This window comes from Leuresthes tenuis, unplaced genomic scaffold (genome assembly GCF_036924035.1).
Source record: "Leuresthes tenuis unplaced genomic scaffold, fLeuTen1.0.hap1 SCAF_13, whole genome shotgun sequence".
Taxonomy (NCBI): domain Eukaryota; kingdom Metazoa; phylum Chordata; class Actinopteri; order Atheriniformes; family Atherinopsidae; genus Leuresthes; species Leuresthes tenuis.
The window spans coordinates 15,029,239-15,048,880 of NW_027325367.1; the positions used below are offsets into that span (position 1 = coordinate 15,029,239).

At 38.8% G+C, this 19,642-nt stretch overlaps 2 protein-coding genes and 1 long non-coding RNA gene across 6 annotated transcripts in view; 2 read left to right on the forward strand and 1 right to left on the reverse strand.

Annotated features, from left to right (window-relative positions):
• The window catches only part of coq8aa (coenzyme Q8A, genome duplicate a), a 294,959-nt gene that overhangs the window by 105,809 nt on the left and 169,508 nt on the right, over window positions 1-19,642 (reverse strand). The window lies entirely within an intron of this gene.
• On the forward strand, window positions 690-15,524 carry trdn (triadin). 4 transcript variants are annotated; one of them, XM_072361969.1, is made up of 5 exons: window positions 690-1,225; window positions 8,372-8,570; window positions 10,441-10,482; window positions 15,043-15,066; window positions 15,448-15,524. In XM_072361969.1, the coding sequence occupies exons 2-5, from the start codon at window positions 8,384-8,386 to the stop codon at window positions 15,507-15,509; spliced, it is 315 nt and encodes a 104-aa protein (XP_072218070.1). In that variant the 5' UTR covers window positions 690-1,225; window positions 8,372-8,383; the 3' UTR covers window positions 15,510-15,524. The 4 variants fall into 4 exon arrangements, 3 of the variants coding, with proteins under 3 accessions (XP_072218070.1, XP_072218071.1, XP_072218072.1); XM_072361970.1 differs by lacking the exon at window positions 15,043-15,066 and having other exon boundaries at window positions 694-1,225; XM_072361971.1 differs by lacking the exon at window positions 10,441-10,482 and having other exon boundaries at window positions 779-1,225.
• LOC140266852 (uncharacterized) lies at window positions 17,173-18,254 on the forward strand. The gene is made up of 2 exons (XR_011907174.1): window positions 17,173-17,443; window positions 18,035-18,254. It is a non-coding gene; the product is annotated as an uncharacterized lncRNA (long non-coding RNA).

Genomic DNA, 19,642 nt, shown 5'->3' on the forward strand with positions numbered 1-19,642 from the left:
GTGTATGTTGTCTGTGTGTGTTATGTTTCTCAGCCCCCTCTGTGCGCCCTACATTTAAAGCAGTCCAGTCCAATGTTAACACCAGCTGCTGTCTGTATCTCTAATTATAGCCTCTGCAGTGCAGGCTCCCAGGGCAAGACTGGGGGTCAGGTTACTCCTTCCCACAGCTCTCACTCATAAACACACTTGCACACACATGCACGTACCATAATTTGAAAAGGGCCTTAAAAAAAAAAGCATCTGACAAAGCATAGAAATACACAAGGCTGCACTTGATCATAACTAACAAAGGTTGGGAGATTTAGAATTTTAAAATACTTTACTCTTAAAGTTATCAAAGATACAGAGTGAGTACATTTGGTAGCTTCACGGTGTAGTTTTAAACGTGATAATAGAATATGAAATTTAAAAAAATGCCAGTTGATATCATTTTCAAGTGTAAAAAGAAATGGCTTGATACTTTTTGAAGTGAATAAGTCAGGTAAGGTGAGATCAGAGATAGAAAATGGGCTTCTGAGAGAAGGAAACACTGATTAAATACCAGCTGTTAGCTAATCCCAGTTGCCTCCATCATTAGAACATGATTAACAAGCTCTGTGTTTTTGAGACATATTGCACAGGAGACTCTCAGACCTTTATCTCCTCACCTCATTCTTTCATCTTTCCTCTCTCCTCCCTATATTTCAATCATTTGCTCCTTTTCACCAGTTTCTCTTCCTTTCTTTGCTCTCACAGCTTCCCTTTCATTCCTCTTCTAATCCCTCCCATCACCTCTTTATCGCTCTATTTTGAACCTTCAGAGGGGGCAGGGTGACTCTCAGAGGGTTGACCCCCTTCTCCGTTGGTTTCTCCCTCTCCGTCTTGCTCTGTCCAGCATTTAAACATCAAAATCTCAGCAACCTTGAATTCATTTCTTGGACTGAAACTGCAACCTTCAAAAGCAACTTCAAAAAAGAAAACTGGGACAATAATACAGAGGAATAGTTCACTGGATTTTTATCTCCTATGGGGACAGTTTAAGTGTATTTTTAGAAGTGCTGTGATCCAGCCTAAGACAACTGTTGCATGCTTTTTGCTGCACGTTGAACGTTGTCTCACAATCAAGTGGGGCCAAAAAGGATTTAACAAAGGAGTTGAATGCGTGTTTCTATGGTAACACTGCCTTCCCAGAACCTCTGAAGGACCAAAGGTTATCACTGAACATCCAGCAGACTCAAAAACTAAGGTACTTAAAAAATCCATTTCACTCTGGCTGAACTTTACAATAATGATCTGATAGCGGTGTGTCTGAAACCCGAGGGCCATTGCACAGTTTATGCAGTTATTCTTTCTCATCGTCATTTTGAATATCTCACAAATGCCAGCAGTAAGTAATGGTATACATCTTATCTATCTTAGCTGCAGGACCATTTGTTTTGTAGTCTGTAAAGCGCCGTAAAATGTCGCTTCATAGTCAAATTATACATTATAATCTGCTGTTCTGTTAATACTTGCAGCATGATTATATTGTAGACTTTGATTTATTTTGCCAAATTTATATCGTCATTTATACATTTAAAAATGGTCTTAAATATACCATTCTTTTGAATTTGTAATTAAATGGATAGCTAGCTATATTGTTAACCTGATGCACAGAGTGTTTGTTATATAAAATCATCTGGGAGGTGAGAAAGAGTAGGAAAGTTATAAAATGCAGGCAGTTTCAAAGAATAGTGACAACAGTCACAGGGTAGAGTCAACCAATCAGATTAGCCTAGTTGGTGAATCAAATTCTTGCCAAAGCTAGTTAGAAGTAAAGCAATAAAAGCCTGTAGTGTTGTTGTAGCTTCCTTTCAGTGAAGAAATACCCTTCAGTTCTGATATAATTGACGCCAAAAGCATCAATGCTAACTTCTGTTGGAGCTTCAATTGTTGACACATCAAAAACCTGCCAGAAGCTGTCAGTATAGGACGCTCATTTGTCTGACACAACTGTTCCTCAATTACAAGCACATGGCTTGGAGCATGGCAGGATAGATTATTTCATAATGTGTAATTCTGTAAAAATCTATTTATGTAGAAGCTAATTAGCACACTGTCAGATCAAAAGGCTTCAAACAGCAACATTTTACTTATAGACCCTTGTTGGAACCATAATTCAGTCTTCAGTTCCTTCTTTCACCATCAAAACCAATAGTTCCCAGCCTTTGTGACCCCATAAAAAAAAGCAAAATGCGCTATTTCTAAAGCCTGAAAACTTCAAAGTATTCTGTATTTCAAAAGGAAGAAATGTTTTTCAGTTCTTCTTCTCTTCTTTTAGCTTCTTGGGACGTCTCAGGTCTCCACATATCCATATGAGAGGGGGGGTGGGAATAAACTACTGCATTGAAAAGTATTCACTTTGATGTTGATATGATCAATTATCTGTTTTTTAACCATCTTTATGTGACCATTTTTGTTTGTTATTCAACATAGAAGAAAAAATAGCTACAGTATCACCCTCAGGGCCATTATGTAATTTGTGAAATGTAGCTGAAAAGGATTATTCATATGTTAATCTCTGCTTTCAGTATTTGTGCACAAAATGACATGCACTGCACGTTGAAACATACAGTACATCGGGTAAATACACACTAGTTTTGTCAGCTTTTTTCTGTTGCAAGAGAATTGGTTGTATTTGGACTTTTGTGTGTTCAGTGTAGTGGGTTTCTGTGCTAAGCTGATAACAAGCAGTGATCAATGGTGGTGGCTCCATGTTCGGCGATGGTCCTTTACAGAAAAACACTTCCAACACAAAGAAGAAAAAAATACTCCATTACAAGCAAAAGTATTAGATTCAAATTCTCATTTCAGCTGAAGTAAAGAGGTATCATCAGTAAAGTATGTACTGAAGTAAAGGGACTAATTTAGCAGAAAAAGTGGGCAAAATAAACTTACAATATAGGTTTCATGATGTAACAAATGATGTGAAAACAAAAGATAAAGTAAATTTAATGACAACAGCTTGGACTTGGTACTAATATCCAAGAGGTTTACTTATTAAGCATCTCCATGCCTGCTTGTGGAAAAGTTAACACACTCCTTACAGCATTTAGTGACTCATAGTTTCGACTGAGCTGTTGCTGCCTTTCATTTGCCCTCAAATGCCAGTTCGTAGCTTGCACCCACATTGTTCTAATTCTGTTCATTCCTCTGGTGTGGAGGAGGCAGCAGCAGTTGGTGTCCGTGAGCGTGTGAAGATCAGCTCAGCGCTTAATAGTAACAACAGGTGGGCTGGGTCATCTTTATTTGAAAAGAGGACAGACTCAATAAAGGGGAAATAGTTTCAGACTATAAAACACTGAAGAACTATACTGTGGATGATGATACTTGCACGATGCAGGTACTCTCATGTTTGCTGTGGGATATTCTGTCTGCGCTATAGTCTTCTATCAACATTGTGGGTGTTTTACCTGCCGTTGATCAATATGTTGGTCTTACAAGCCGTTGCTAAGGCATGGCTTGATCAGTGGTCAGCTTTTATATCACACGCATGCTTCTTATGCCCGGGCTCTTTAAGCCTTCCCTTCTGATTTAACATACATGCCAGCCGTTGTTTAGCGGATCGATGCCCTCTTGAATCCAACGCACACACAAATGCACATCAGAGTGTGAGAAAGTAGAATTATGTTAAATTGATTTTGCAGTTTGTTAACTGGATGCAGCAACACAAAGGTCAGTGTAAGAGCAACTACTGAATCAAAACGCGTCAATTCCTCACATTAAATTCTACAATCACCCTGATTCAACAGCACGCTGCGGATAGACAGACAGACAGACAGACAGACAGACAGACAGACAGACAGACAGACAGACAGACAGACAGACAGACAGACAGACAGATAGATAGATAGATAGATAGATAGATAGATAGATAGATAGATAGATAGATAGATAGATAGATAGATAGATAGATAGACAGACAGACAGACAGACAGACAGACAGACAGACAGACAGACAGACAGACAGACAGACAGACAGACAGACAGACAGACAGACAGACAGACAGACAGACAGACAGACAGACAGACAGACAGACAGACAGACAGACAGACAGACAGACAGACAGACAGACAGACAGACAGACAGACAGATAGATAGATAGATAGATAGATAGATAGATAGATAGATAGATAGATAGATAGATAGATAGATAGATAGATAGATAGATAGATAGATTAAATTAAAAACACAGAAAGAACTCTGGCTCTGTAAACATAGCTCAAAATAATAATAAAAAAGGTTGTAATTAATGGTAATTCCCATATCAAGAAGAAGAAAAACATGATGGATTCACCTTGTGATTTGCATTTCTAATACAAATTTCTGCACAAGTCTAAAAATGCAAATGAGTCGCATTTAAAAGAGAGTGCTTGCGAAGCTTAATGAGCTGTTGCACCTGGCTGACTGACAGGCAGCATGGCCCTTACAAGGGAGCTGTCGGTGGAAACAGTGGAAAGGATTACAAAACTCTCTGAAGGAGGAAATTCTACTCAGAGTGTAGCAAAAGATTCAGTTGTACCAAGTCAGCTGTGTCTTAAATATGGAGCTAGTACAAACTAAATGGAAACGTTATACGAGGGAAACATATGGGTCAAAGTGTGAGGAAGGAAAACTAACAGCAATATGTTTTGAAAATAGAAATCCAACCTCTCAGAACAAGCCACACTTGTTCAGTCTTTTTCTAATTGCTCTGTCATGAACTTTAACATTTAACATGCTAGCTGACCTTGGGGTAAGTTCACTGGGAAATTCACTCTTTGGAGGATTTGCAAGTGTATTTCGTTCTTCACACACTGCCTCTGCATTTTGAGTTGTTGTTCATTGTAGGCTGTGTTTATTACATTTTAAGACCTGGCAAGGCAATGTGCAGATAAAGAAATAAAAAAGAAAGCAGGGGCCAACGTTTGCGAGGAAATGGGATTCAGATCCAGAAAAGTCAAATATCGACCAAAACTAAAAAAGAAAAAGATGAAAACAGGGTTAGAGTTAAGAGAAGCAGTCATAAACCGTAGATGACTGGAGATACCAACAGTTATTTTCTTCTGCTAAAAAAAAAAAAAAGAAATGAATTAACTAGAACTATTTGACGCAAGAGTTATGCTTTACAAAGCTCTGCTGCGAACGCACAGTTTTGTCTCATATCTGTAATTTATCTTTCTACAAATTGAGCGGCCGCAGAAACGTGTTTTTGACAGGGCTGGTTCCTTTTGAATTTCAATGCGTGACCTACAGAACAGCAAACAGCTAATACACACTCGGCATTTGATTAAATTTGCATGCACACGTATAGCGATAAAAGGAACGCTTTGCTGAATTGCTCCTTGAAGTAGGTATGTGAGCAGAAACATTGCCGCCTACAAGTGTCACCATGACCTGGACCTGCACTCACAGAGCAGCACTCACATGGCTCTGCATCCGTCAGAGTAACTATCACTTTTGTATTTGCTGATGGACGATGTGAGAGTCAAGCAGAGAAAGAGAGAGAAAAATAAATCAACTCAAGCAGTGCATGCTGAACACAAACAACCGAACGCGGGCACATAATCATGTTATTGGAGCACGGCTCCTCTGCCATACAATGATGAAAACTTTCTTTGGAGAAGTAATTTGTCTCGTAGCGCAGATGTAATCTCCTCATCTCCTCTGTCTGTTTTCCTGTTTCATTATTCTCTCCCACTCCAAGCCTCCTCCCTTACCTCCTACTTGCATCTCTCATTCTCACCCTCGCACAGATAAACAGAGCATACTTTAATGAGTCACCAGCATCTGCGTAAATAAACTGCTTGTGTGTGTATTAATCATGCTGTTAGTATTTCTGATAGCACAGATTGAGGTTGGATAAATTTGGCTTCAGTGGTGAATTCATGGTGGGAGGATACCAATATTATTTCATATGGTATGCATACTCAACAACAACAACAACATCATAGCCTGAAGACATCGAGACAATGTTAGCACTCCACCCAACACCACTGATTTCTGTAACTTTTTAATTGTTTTTATTTGCTATGATAACATATGTTAACAACAGTGCCTGAACTGGGCAAAGGTCTGCCACGAAAGCATTTCTTCCAAACCCCTCATATCACATTTTATCCATAGTAAAAATATGATGTTTTGAGTCCCATATAAAATACATACTTTACAACATTTCTTAGGGGTTTGCACCATTTGTTCATGCACAGCTCTCTTAAGGTACCACCACAATATTTCAATCAGGTTGAGGTCTGGACTTTGACGGGACTATTGCAACACCTTCATTCTTTTCTTTTTCTGTTCTAGATTTGCTGCCGTGTTTGGGATCATTGTTCATTTCCGTGACCCAGTTTCATTGGAGCTTTATCTGTCAGGTGGTCTTGCATTTTAATGTAGAAAACTCTGGTATTCAGAGGAGTTCATGGTCGACTCAATGACTGCAAGGCATCCAGAATTACTGCCGTGTTTGGGATCTCTGTCCCTCTGTCCTTTTGCGTGACCCAATTTCAGTCAACCTTTAGCTATCAGACAAATAGCCTCACATTTGAACACTTTGGTTGACAGATGAGTTCATGGTCGACTCAATGACTGCAAAGCTTGCCAAACAAGCCCAAATCATCAGCCCTGAACCACCGTGCTTTACAGTTATGAGGTGTTTGTGCTGATGCTGAGTTTTGTTTTCAGTGTACGTGATGTTCTGAATTATGACCACAAATCTCTGCTTCAGCTTTTTCTGTCCAAAGGACATTGTTCCAGAAGTCTTGTAGCTTGTTCAGCTCTAACGTCACAAACCTGAGCTGTGCTGCCATGTTTCCTTTTAAGGAGAACAGGCTTTCTCCTGCAGCCCTTTCAAACAAGCCATACTTGTTGTTGTCTTTTTTTTTCAGTGCGCTGTCATGAACTTTAACATTAACATGCTAACTGATGCCCGTAGAGTATGTTTGGGGGTTTTTGCAGTTTGTCTGAGCATTGCACGGTCTGACTTTGGAGGGAATTTGCTTTGATGTCCACTCTTGGACAGACTTGGATGTTTTCCACTTGTGAATAATTTTTCTTACTGTAGAATGATGGACTCCAAATTATTCAGAAAAACCCTTATGGACCCTTCCACATTGATGGGCTTCAAAAGTTCCTTCTCTCAGATCATTGCTGATGTCTTTCCTCCGTGGCATTGTGTCAACACACACCTGAATGCTCCTGACCATCAAACCGAAGGCTGCTTTATAGCCATCTGCTTTATAGAGCATCTTTACAGAGCATCAAATTAAGTGCATTTGCTTATCAGCTGGTACTTTTCATCTTAATTCTCATGGAAACAGTAAGGGTGCAAGTTTGCATATACAATGCTCCTTTGTTTTATCTTAGATTTTGTTAATGATGACATAGTGTAAAGGTGTAATATGTATTGTGTTGTTTGTATCTAAGACTCGGTATGGGCAGGATGATTTTTTTACTGTGTCACAATACATAAAACCTCTCTGAAAGACAAGTGTGCTAACGTCTTTTATATGACTGTATAACTTTAAAAGTGTGTTGTAAAATGATAAGTCGCAGAAGGTGAGGTTCACCTTTTGTGACTTTGAAGAGGTTTGTGGATCAATTGGATTTGTCTTAGGAAGGATCTCCAGAGACTGGCTGTTTACGTTGGCAGATATCTGAGCAGCTGGATACTTCAAGCTCTGGAAATATTTCCAGAATTTTTAAAAACACATTCCTTTAAGATAGCTACAGACATCTGCCTCAACCATTGGTGCTTCCAATCTGGGGTGTAAAATCACAGTTCAGCAGAGCTGTCAGAAGCAGAGCTGTTTGAGAGAAATATTAAAGAAGCAACTTTGCCAAGTCCACAGCCAGAGCATTTAACTGCCCACATTTTCAGATGTCCTAAATATCGTCAGCTGCCTGATAGTGAATATTATCAAATGAGGTTAGATGGTTATAAAAATACACATGGGCATGGCTTTTCAGTTTTTGTGTGTTGTCATTGCTTTCATTTTACGTGAATGCAGCCCAACAGGTTGGGATACGCTGCCATCTCACAATTTACAAACACAGACTGTGGCACAACTACCTTTTGGAACAAGTGAACAAATGTTTTTGATGAGTCTGAGCTGTCAGAGAAGAACGTCCCTCTGACCGAACCCTCTGAATTAAGTACAGGAGTGGAATAAAGCAAGCTCTCTAAATGATTCTCTTTAAGTACTTGAACTTGTGTGTGGGATGCCACGGCTCATGCTCTGCAAAACCATTTCAGAAATTGATGGACTTTTTGCCTTTTACAAATTGGATTTTGTTTGATCATCTTAAGCTGCCCTCTCCAAACTCACCTCTCTGTTTTTGTTCTCCTCCTGTAATTTCTCCATCTGCCTCCAGCTCTGTTCACCAATGAGCAGTCAGACCAACAGCGGGGAGGCGGGCCCTCCATCTCGGTCCAATCAGAGGACATTTTTGGATGATGTCATTTTAACCTTCAGCTCACCGATGGCCTGGCTGCTGATTGTGGCCCTGATCATCACATGGTCAGGAGTGGCCATTGTTTTGTTTGATCTGCTTGATTATAAGACTCTAGCAGGTAACAGTCATCTACTTTTATACTCATTTTCATATTTCAATACATCTTTTGCTTTTCATGTAATGTCATTCTTCTTGCCATGGTTAGCATTTTTTTGCCCTTAAATAATTATTATAATTACATTAAAATGTGATTATAATGTGGTTGTAAGCTTTTACGATACCTTATTGACCTTTCTCTCCACTCCTGCTTTATTCATTTTTCACATTTCAGTCACACATCCATTTCTCACCCAAAAACCTTCGAGACATTTTTGAAGCAGCCTTCAAAAGTGGATGTACTCCCAGGAAGGTTGTTGCTTTCGACGGCATCTGTGTGACAAGTTGTGGGACGCAAATCATCTACGGTCCCTTTCTGGTGTGGTCGTGTTTAAAGAGACACATGGTGTATTTCCCACTCGCTTTACCCACAGATGCTTTGAAAATGACACACTTTCCCCCATTTTTAAGAATGCATCTCTCACACCCACATGTTCAGACTATACCATCAATAAGTCCACTGTTTCGCAGTTTATGTACCAGCACAGTAGCTGTGTGCATACAGAGGAATTTTCCCACCTACGCATTTTCTTTTTAACGTCTGACTCATACACTGGTAGAATCGATTGAAAGGGTACCCCCTGATGTGAACATGCATACTAATAACACAGTTATGTGGCTTGAATACCACAAAGGGCTTTCAGTAACTTGATTATTTTACATTTTTTTGATAATTCCGTTTACGTGGACTTCTTTGCATTGTTTTCTTCCACACTGAAGACAGTGGGAGAAGCTTTGTTTCTCATACATCTTGTTATCTCAGTTCACAGCTTAATTGTCTGGGTTGATCACATTTGCTTTCCTATGATCGCACTTTAATTACTCCAATGCCGAGTGATAACGGAAAACGCATTCTCCTGAGCTTATGGCTATGTTAAAGTAAACTGAAGATCTCTTTATACAGAGGGATCCATAAGGCTGCCAATAAACAATCAGTTGTTGAAGCTGATATGTAGGAACAAACCCAGTCTTATCTCAGTATAAAACATCAAAAATGTAGTTTGTGAGCACCAGTCTGGCACAGTTTCTTTTTTCTACTTAGGTTTCCATTGCACTTGTTGTTTAGTCTTAGTTTCAGTTGTGTGGTTAGGTTTAATAACCAGGTTTTCCTGCTTACGTTCATGCATCAAACCTATTTAGTTTGGTTTAATAACCAAAAGGTCATGGTTATAGAAAATCTGGTGCATCAAATAGTGACATGAAAATAAATAGTTTTGCCAGTTTTGACAAATGGTTGAAAAGTGAGTATGCAGAGATGTGTCAGGAACTTTGACATGGATAAGTTGGGATGGTTAGACAGATGGGCAACAACATGTCAAAATGTGAAGTTCTTGGGACTCCCTGGTATGCAGCAGTTGGAAGCCCTCAAAAGCCATTTTTTCTTGTTCTCATCATTCAACAGTTTAAGTAGGCAGCCCATGCTCTGCGAATACTGCCATCCAGGGAAGACTCAAAATTCACAATTCTCAACCTTTTAACATGTTTTAAGCGGATGCTGTCTCACCCATAAGACATGTGTCCATGCAAATCTCTGCAGCTGTTTTACTCTCCCTCCACACAAAACAAAATCAATCATTTCGGGTTTTGGTGTGAAGTTAGTTCACTGCCATAAAGACCTTTCTATCGATTCTACTCACATCTCTCCTTTACCACTCCCACCACTTCCCATCTCAATGTATTTGGATTATCCTACATTGTAGGGATACTCCTGCCTCACACATCCAACACACTCATCTTTAACTCCTCTCCTCACTTTCCTCCTTTCTTCACCTCCCACCCCTTCACGTCCTCTTCATCCTCATGCTGTCAATCATCTGCCATCCCATCCAAAGACTACACATCATACTGTGACGACCCCGTGTGTCTATCACCTGGTAAAAGCAACCAACTAAACCACGATTTGACTGCACTGCTTGCTTCTAGAGTGCTGCATGTAACAGTTCAAACTCACATGTATAGGTCCCTGTCAAAGAGATTTCACTCTGAATCTGGCTTTGAAAAGGGTAAATCAGCACTAAATCGGCACAAAAATGTCCCACCAGCCATGAAACATAAACAGCTGCTGGTAACCGAAGACTTGAATGAAGCCGCTGTGCTTTTAAGTTTCAAATTATGCAAAATAGTGTTTGCAACAATTTCACCTCATCAGTCCAGAAAAGACACTTCCATTTTACAATTGTAGAAAAGGAAATAAGAAATCTGTGGAATATAAACGTTCCCAAAACAGTCTCATGTCCAACACCTCACATACTGAAGAGCTCTTTGTCGAGAGCGCCTCGTAGCAATTATCAGTGCACGAGGTAAGGTCACTTTTAACACACAGGGAAGTGCTCTACAGCTACATTTTGGGAATTATCTTTCACTGCAGTAGGCGATTCACCGGGTACCCCAACTGAAAACAAACAACAGGAAAATTTCAATCTATTGTGCTTTCTTATCAACATGCACAGAGAACGACATAAAGAAGTTGGAGGAGTGAACAAAATAAGGGACTCATGTTTGAGTCTCTCCCTTTTTTTCTCATCCTTTTAAGTACTTTTAAGTTACGGGAAATATTGCACTTCCAATAGTAACACTTTGAGGACTAACGTCTGCATTCAAAAGTGACACATCAGGCTACTGAACAAGCGTCAGTAGGTGAGGTGGGAGTGAGAACATCTTGGATCCTACAATACGTTCAATGTTTCATATGCATGGAGTCTTCCAGATCACTACATGCATATGTACCTATTTTTGTCTTTTTTTCTTACTTTTAATGACTTTGGGCTATAGTGCGCGTACATCAGCTTTATCTACAAATGAGCAGGTTATAAGGTACAGGTGGGGTTGGGGGATGTTGCTAAAACAAGCGTTTCCACTTTGAGTTTCCTGCAGAAAACTCCTCTTGTTGTTTTACCTTGGATATCACTCGATGCAGCCAGTTTCCATGGACCACTTTAGTTCACATTGCCAGTTTTATAAGAACTTTAAAAAAGCTTAATGGTAGACTCAGATCAGACTGATCTGATCCAGCCTAATCAGAGTACATATTTTGATCAGATTGAGACCAGTGTTGTCAACCTTTTGATAATCTGATCAGAAGGAAAATGTTGCCACGTAAAAACTTCATCTGATTGTTGATCTCTAGTTTAAAAGTAGTTCTGTTGTTTCTGTCCATGCTAGCACCACTAAGGGTTAAGGAAACCTCTGAGGGGTTTGAACACGATAGCAGCAAAACAAAGGACACGTGTATGTTGGAGACTTAAGAAGAGTCGAGGATTAAAGAACAACTTGACAACATATTTCAACAGTGCTCCATTCCTCAGTGTTTGTTGATTCATTGGAAGTAGCAGAAATGGAGAAGTTGTTTGCAGTGGATATGTCTCTATCATGCTCATTTTCTTTTGCTGAGTAAATGGTATTTTATCAATAAAGTTGCAGAACAGTAGGCATTCCCACTTTTCCTATGTCCCGTGAGGTTAATTCTGACTAAATCTTTGCCAAGTGTAAAAGCACAACTTATCAGATGTCATTAATCAGTGTAAACACTGTATTATTCACCAAAAGCACCAAGGCAATAAATCTACTTAGAGCATGGGTGTTCTAGACCTTCTAAATGTACAAGAGAATACATGATTAGCATCTAGTTCTGCAAGCTGAAAGGATTCACTGTTGATTTACCCTTTGAGCCTCTCATTTCCTTTGTGGCAGCCTCTCTTCACCTTATGTCCCGCTATTGAATCATTTTTTTTTTTAAATTTGTTATCAACCAGTGTGTCATCTCACTTCTTTAGGTGCACAACAAATCTTGTATTAACACTGTGCAACCGAGTGTGTGCCTTTGTTTTATCTGGATCTGCTGATCGTCGGTAAAGAATGGCTCTGGGTTCTAGGTGTTACAGTGCAGCCAATCTGTAAACCAGTTGGAATTTAAATGGAATCATTTCTTCAATTTAGCAGCCCCCCCAAAAAGGGAAAAGAAATGTAATAGGTAAGGTGGATGAGGTTACTCATTTATCACTTTATGAAGTTTGAAGAAAGGTTAAACATCTTTTAGCTTAGTCAGGAAAGCATTTTCTTCAGCTATAAGTTATTTGAGAGGGAAATACATACGAAAAGCAAATGCCCCCTATACATCACAGTAATCCTACACTTCCTGAGTCAGAAATTCTCCAGGTGACAGTATGAAAACACTGCACTGCGTCTTTTATCACATGTTTTTTTTTTTTGTACGTTAAAAAAATGCATTATACTTATTGTTACAAAAGGGTTGCATTATGTCAATGACGGGTTCCCACAATACAAAAAAAAAGAAAGGAGCCTGTGTGTATATGTGTCTCCAGTAGAAACAGGAGGACAAAGACATTCTTTACAAAAAAACACATTCATTCTGGGACATTTAAGCAAAAGGAATTAAAAGAAAACAACGCAGGATGTCGGTGAGAGAGCTATAGTCACCTTAAAAAACCTGCATTTGAAACGGAGAACCAGAAAAGGAGTGTTTCTTAAAACAAGGGATTTTCTTTGAAAGGGAACATTTGGCAACGGAAACAGATGCAAAACATGGCTGGTCGGTAATACAGTGTTTATCTTCTTGTTCACACATTAACAAAGGAACTTTAAAGTGTTTGCCCATTATTTAGGCTCCTATTCAAAGGATAGGCATCATTTAGCATCTCTCATCTGGCCCAGATGTTTCCCCTCTAAACTACAGTTTTCCTTCTGAGGGTTCATCCAAAGCCTCAATGAGTTTATTTTTTCTATCTCTGGCACAATTGGTATTTTTCTCTTTCCTTTTCTTGATGCCTCTTAGAATACCTGCACAACCCCGAAAACAGAGAGGTGGACAGGAGGAAAAGAGACATGAAAGAAAAAAAGGTGACACCAAATAGATTTCAAGAGACAACAGAGAGGGGAAGACCCCTGTTTTGGAGATGGGAAGAGACAAAAAAAAAACAGAGACTGAAAGACTAAGACTAACAATAAAAATGAACAAAGGCAATTACCAAGGGGAAATTGTTGCTGTCTATTCCTGGTTTCTCTGGCATTGTGTGTTGAGTGCCAATCAAAGAAATGTCAGTGCATTAATCAGTTGTTTATGAGGCTGCATTAGCCTCTGAAACTCCTCCACACTGGGAGAGAAGCAGGCAAAAAGCATCTTCCATCTGGTGGAGGAAAAATTAAAGAGATTCACAGTGAACATCAAAACAACGCATTTAGCACTTTAGAGACCACAGTTAGCATAACACACACACACATGCACACGCACATCCACAGAGAGAAGTGATGAATGTCAAATTCACTTGTCTCCCAGAGAGAAGAATGCAAATTACCTTCACTGCAGCGGCGGTATGTCATCATTGGGTTTTAGCTCTCTAAGAACAGGTTTTATTTCATCAACCACACTCCAAAGTAAAATGGCCAACTTGTCTCTAAGAGATAGATTCTGACAGAGCAGCAGCTGCAATTTGTATCAGTAATGTACCCTTTACACATTATTGTCATTACATTCAAGATCACTGCTGCACTTCATTTTACACTTCACACTAATATAGTTGGGATTAGCGTTTAATGATAGATGGGGAAGCTGTGACATAAAGCCAAGCTTGGATGGGAGAAAATGTGTTTAAAAGGAACAGTGAGCAGCCTCTCTGACCACATGTAGCATCATGGTCTGAGTGCAAATGTAAAGCGGAGCGTACGCTGTGCCTGGTTGTAATCAAACCTAAAGTAGAAAAATGTTTATTGGAAACAAAATTTCCTACGAATAAAGTGAACTCACCAAAGATACTGGTGAATTTTGAATTCATCCTTTACAAAAGCTAAAATGTATAAATGTCTTTTCAGCCTTTTCAATTTTACACACACATACAAATACATATACATATATATGAACACCTACGTGTGAGGGAGAGGTATTGCAAGCTCTTTGTTCCTGCTCCGACAACAAGTCACTGAGAGGGCTAACACAGAGACAACCGTGCACACTCATGCTCCTTCCCACAGACAATTTAGAATCATCGCTTAGCAGCAATGTGCAATCAGTTCTGCGTGATTAGAAATTCCTAATGAAGTCCTGAACAAACAAATTCTGTAATCATTAATTTAGTCAGCTTTTTTCATGCTAATAACATATTAGCTCTTCACAAAGGGCTTTTCTTCATCTGCTTTACTTTGAAAAGGTTAGGGCTCAAACAATCCATCGATGCAGTCCATGTGATGCTTTAAAGAGTGAAAAAAACAAAGCCAAAACCACGCTTTGACCATAATTACTGGTTTACGGCTGGCTACTGGCAACGATCAGCAACGATTAAGTGAGAGATTTGCTCTTTTCTAATGTGTGCCCTAACAGAATGTTCTACCAGCATATTGTCGGTACACGTATTTGATTTTCTGCCATTTCGCACCACTGTGATGAAAAAGTCTGTGAGTGACACTTCCTCATATCTATACAGACAATGTCAGAGGTGGAAGAACAGGTAAAAATCTATCAAAAAATGTTTCAGTTATGTGGTTGTTTCTTGCCGTGTTTTCATTCAGCATGTCTTCTGCACCTTGGAAAGACGAGTTCTAACATGTTTGAAAAATCTGTTTTGTGTTTGTGTGTTTTTAAATCATATTTGCATATTTCCATCATAGTAGCAACGCTGTAAATCTAGAGTTGTGTGTGGCTTTGACTGCTAAAACATGCAGTGAGATGAAGGTTGTTGATCATTTGTTTCTGTATGACTTTCTCTTTATAGATTGTTTCTGTCTGTCATGTTTGTTTTTCCCTCTTTGTCTTTACCCTTTTCTCTCACAGACCTGGGCTTCACATCACGAAATCTCTGTTAATATGTTTGTGTGTTTCTCCTGACCAGGTCTCCCTCCTCCTTCTGCAATTGCCAAGAGAGGTTTGAAGGCTAGAGGCAAGCTAAAATAAATCACTTCCATATACATACTAGTACAAATTTAAATAATGGAATATATACATATATATATATATAATACTGTACTCTCAGATGTCCTTCTGTTGATAAAAGCTAAACTAAGACTTTTGCTATATGCATTTTATATATAGAACATTCTGTATCTATACAGATGTTGCCACAGACTAATCAAGTTGAAACACAGAATCTAACGAAGAAGCTGAAAAAAGAGCTGAATTCTTGCCTATAAATAATAAAGATGCATATTTTATAGTTAAGATACAGTATTTGAAGCAGCCTATTGTTCACAGCCAAAATAACAGATGTCTTCAATTTTACATTCAGTTTTTCAGTCGACCTAGATGGAAATAAATGCTCACTGTGCTGCTCGTATAATTGAGTTTTCAATACAGAACACAGACAAGACAAATAAAACAGAGATACATCTGAGGAGTTAAGAGAGGAAATAACTAGCATGCCTGGTCAAGGTAAAAACAGAAAAAACACCTTCCCTGCAGCCCAATGATGAATAAGAAATCATTAGGTTTTTCAGGTCCAAAAACTGAATCCTGGATGAGTTTGAATGAAAGAAGAAAAGAAAAAGAAGGTACACCAAAGTGCAGTTTGACATACAGGATCGATATACAGCAACGTTGCACTCTGAACTGAAGTGGGCTCAGTGGACAGAGAAATATAAAAAAGCCTGATGTGTATATGAAGCAGCGGAAGATCTTTTGGTAAGACTCATCATCTCTAAGTCTGCAGACTAAAAACATGAAGCTCTTAAAGCAGAGAGCACCAACTTCACAGCGAACAGTGAGAAACTTCAGTTTCAGTTGATCAAGTCGATATCATGCCAGTCTACAAGTATCGCCAGTGCTGATACATACAGCTCAGTGCGTGCCAGCTGTGCGCTCCTGTTCATGTTGTGAATTCTTGCGTTGACACATCATCTACACAACCGACGACATGGTGTGCTTTATAGTTGATTGTATTTTAGCTCAAACTATGATTCTTTCTAACCCTAACAATGCAATTTGATTCATGGAATGAACCAAGAAGCGGTGATTCATAAACACTGAAAAAACACATAAAATGAACAACAGTTGTGGATAATAATAATACTTACTGGATTACTGCCACTAAAAAGTATTCAGTTATATGAGTTACATTACAGTGTTACTGTGTCTGACAAGCAAATTGTCCTCCAACAGTTTGTTTAACCTTCGGACGCTCCATTGAGACATTTTCTGCACCCGTACAGGCAGCAGGAGGGAAAAAACCTCATAAAAGAGTTTCCACGTCGAAGCAATCAAATCCAAGCAGTAGGAGGAACTGTGGGGGGGGGGTTCAACCGTGGGACACCTGTTCCACATCCAGATGCAACAACTGTTTTTCGCTCTGCCAAAACCTTGACGCTTCTTTTTTAGGTTTAAGCAATAACATCACTTGGTTAGGGTTAGGAATGGACATCATTTTGCTGGTTGCCTTGGTGATAAGTCAACACAACAAAACCTTATGACAACATGTACTGGTTGGGTTAAGGCAATGCGAACACTTCCTTGGGTTAGATATCGAAACTGCTCGGTTTGGGTAAGCAACAATCGTGGTTTGGACTAAATTACCTTTTTGTACTACATCAATTTATCATTAATGCATATCATTTTCACACTTCACATGGAGTTGCCTTCACGACCACAAGAGGTTGCGTAATATATCAAAACAATTTTTTAAACATACTCTGCAGTGCTCTACAGTTGTATATGTGTGTTTTGTGTCATCTTAGGTGGAGTTCGTTTAGTTAAACCAAGCCCTGCTGGAATTCATAGTGATGTCACAGCTCAGGAGAGCACTGATTGGTTGGAGATGATGTGGACATTTGTAGTCAGTTTGTTTGCTCCCGATGAGGAAGAGGAAGGTATTCATCAGCTAACTGAAACCCTCACATGTAAGAAAACATCACCTCACACTGATTAACCATTGAATGATAATAATGACTTAAAATACAGTACTAATTCTACCTAACATGTCACTCAGAGCCATGAGAATATTAGCACACTTATTAACTAATGGAGTTATAACAAAAACCATGCTTAATATGATACTATATGAGAGGGTGAAGATAAACAATACATTTTTGTTTCAGCTTTTATATTCAGTTATCAGACCCAATGTTCCCTTAAAATGCTACCAGTCAACTGCATTTGCAAACTTCACTTATTTTAACTATACCTAAAGGAAGCATTCATTTAGACAACTAGCAAGCAGCTGAAAGATGCATCACTCTGAGTTATTGTATCATGAATATGAGAAAAAAAAAATTCAGAGAAACCGCAGACAGGCTGAATAGAAGAAAACAAGAGAGAAAGCATGGCTTTATACACACAAGATAACAGTAATTGCTAATATCCATCATTTTTTTGCATACAAAGAACTATTTCTCTGTGAGAAACGGCTACAATCACTAGATCTTCATGTGCATTATTTACCGCCCAACAATATGTACACTTTGGAAAATTTAGACCTCTGTGTTTTTCAGCTTTCCACTCAGAGGAGCTTTAAAGGAAAAGGAGGTGGAGGGGTGAGGAGAATGGAACGGTATTCAGAGCCGCATGAAGAGAGAAGACAAGAGGGAGGAAAGAGCCGCATGATGAGAAGAGAAACAGAAGGAGGGAGAGGATGTTGTGCATTAAATCACAATAATGTTTTTTTCTGTAGATTGTTAACTGAGATTCAATCAATAAAGACACCCAAATTAAAAGCTTGACTTTGATTCCTTTTCTTAGAGTGACTGCCACATCATTGTAGTTTTTTCCCCTGAACTGTATGTTTTCTTTTTGTAGTTTTCTGAACGTTCTTTATTTGCTATAAAAGTGTAATTATAGGTGAAAAAAACAGCATAGGTAAAATAGGGATATTACAAACTTGATCCTTCAAACCATTTGCAAAAAAGAAAAAAATGTATATATGAATATATACTGTATATACATATACATACCAAAAACAGGCTTTACTAGTTATTTCAGCTTCTTATTAAAACATGATAAATTGGGGCTTAGAGTGCAGAGTTGAGGGCATTAACATTTTTACTGCGAGAATGAGTTAGGAATTACTGCATGGAGCAGCTAAGCACTGTGATTTCAACCATCGGCCCTCATGTGCCGTGAGATCCAGACCTACATGTTGGCAAGACTTTACTAAAACTTCCTGTCACTTCCAGGTTGGATTTAGACGTCATGTGCTTCAGGTTAGAAAACGATCGCGATCGGGTCTAAATCCCATTTACAACACAGCCGACTCCATGGACCCTATTTCACTGGTTGCCTTGGTTACATGTAGCCCAAACACTACACGGTATGCCAAAATGTAGTCACTTCCTGGTAGGTATTAGACGTTAACATCAGCTGATTAGGATTAGAAATCAAAACTATTTAGGTAGGGTTAGTAATGCCATTATTATCCCTCACATGCAGTCACTCTCACAGTCACTAGAGGTTACTTGTTCTTTTATTGTAATTATTGGCGCTATATGAATGCACTTGACCCTTGAGTGTGTGAATTTTAATGAAAAAAATCTTTTGATGTGTGAAAGCAAACACTCGATGCTCTCAAACACGCTTACAACCACTCATCTGAGCAGCATTCTCGTTTTTTTTAATTAACTTTGTATTTCATGAACAGGTAAAGGGTTGATCGGTTTTATACTATAACGATACTTTTTCAAAACTTGTGAAGAATTTGATGTTTAGTTTTCTTTTTGTGAATTCAACAAATAAAATAAATCAATCACCTCTAAAGCTCACTGAAGCATGTCATATCAAATACCTTTCCCCTGCACAATAACCAAAAATGATCTCTTGTGGATTTACAAATGTTATGTGAGAATTTCTTGGCCAACCTTGAAAAATGACAGTAATAAGGGAGTTTAAGAGGATTATTTTTGCTCTTCAGGCAAAACAAAGCTAACCGCTTGTTTTCAGTCTATGTGACAAAGCAATTCACAGCAATTTCGTGCTTTGTTCAGACATGGAATGATATCAATTATCTGTATGTACACAGACATATAATTACAATTAACTCTGTTAGATACAATAAGAGATGAGATTATACTTTAATTCAAACTAAGTATAGCAGAAACAAGAGCTCG

Excerpts from the sequence above, each read along its gene's own strand:
- trdn (XM_072361969.1), top strand. The coding sequence starts at position 8,384 with ATGAGCAGTCAGACCAACAGCGGGGAGGCGGGCCCTCCATCTCGGTCC. Across the intron at positions 8,571-10,440 it reads TGATTATAAGACTCTAGCAG|ACTACACATCATACTGTGAC; the intron begins GTAACAGTCATC and ends TCCCATCCAAAG. Across the intron at positions 10,483-15,042 it reads CCCCGTGTGTCTATCACCTG|ACAATGTCAGAGGTGGAAGA; the intron begins GTAAAAGCAACC and ends ATATCTATACAG.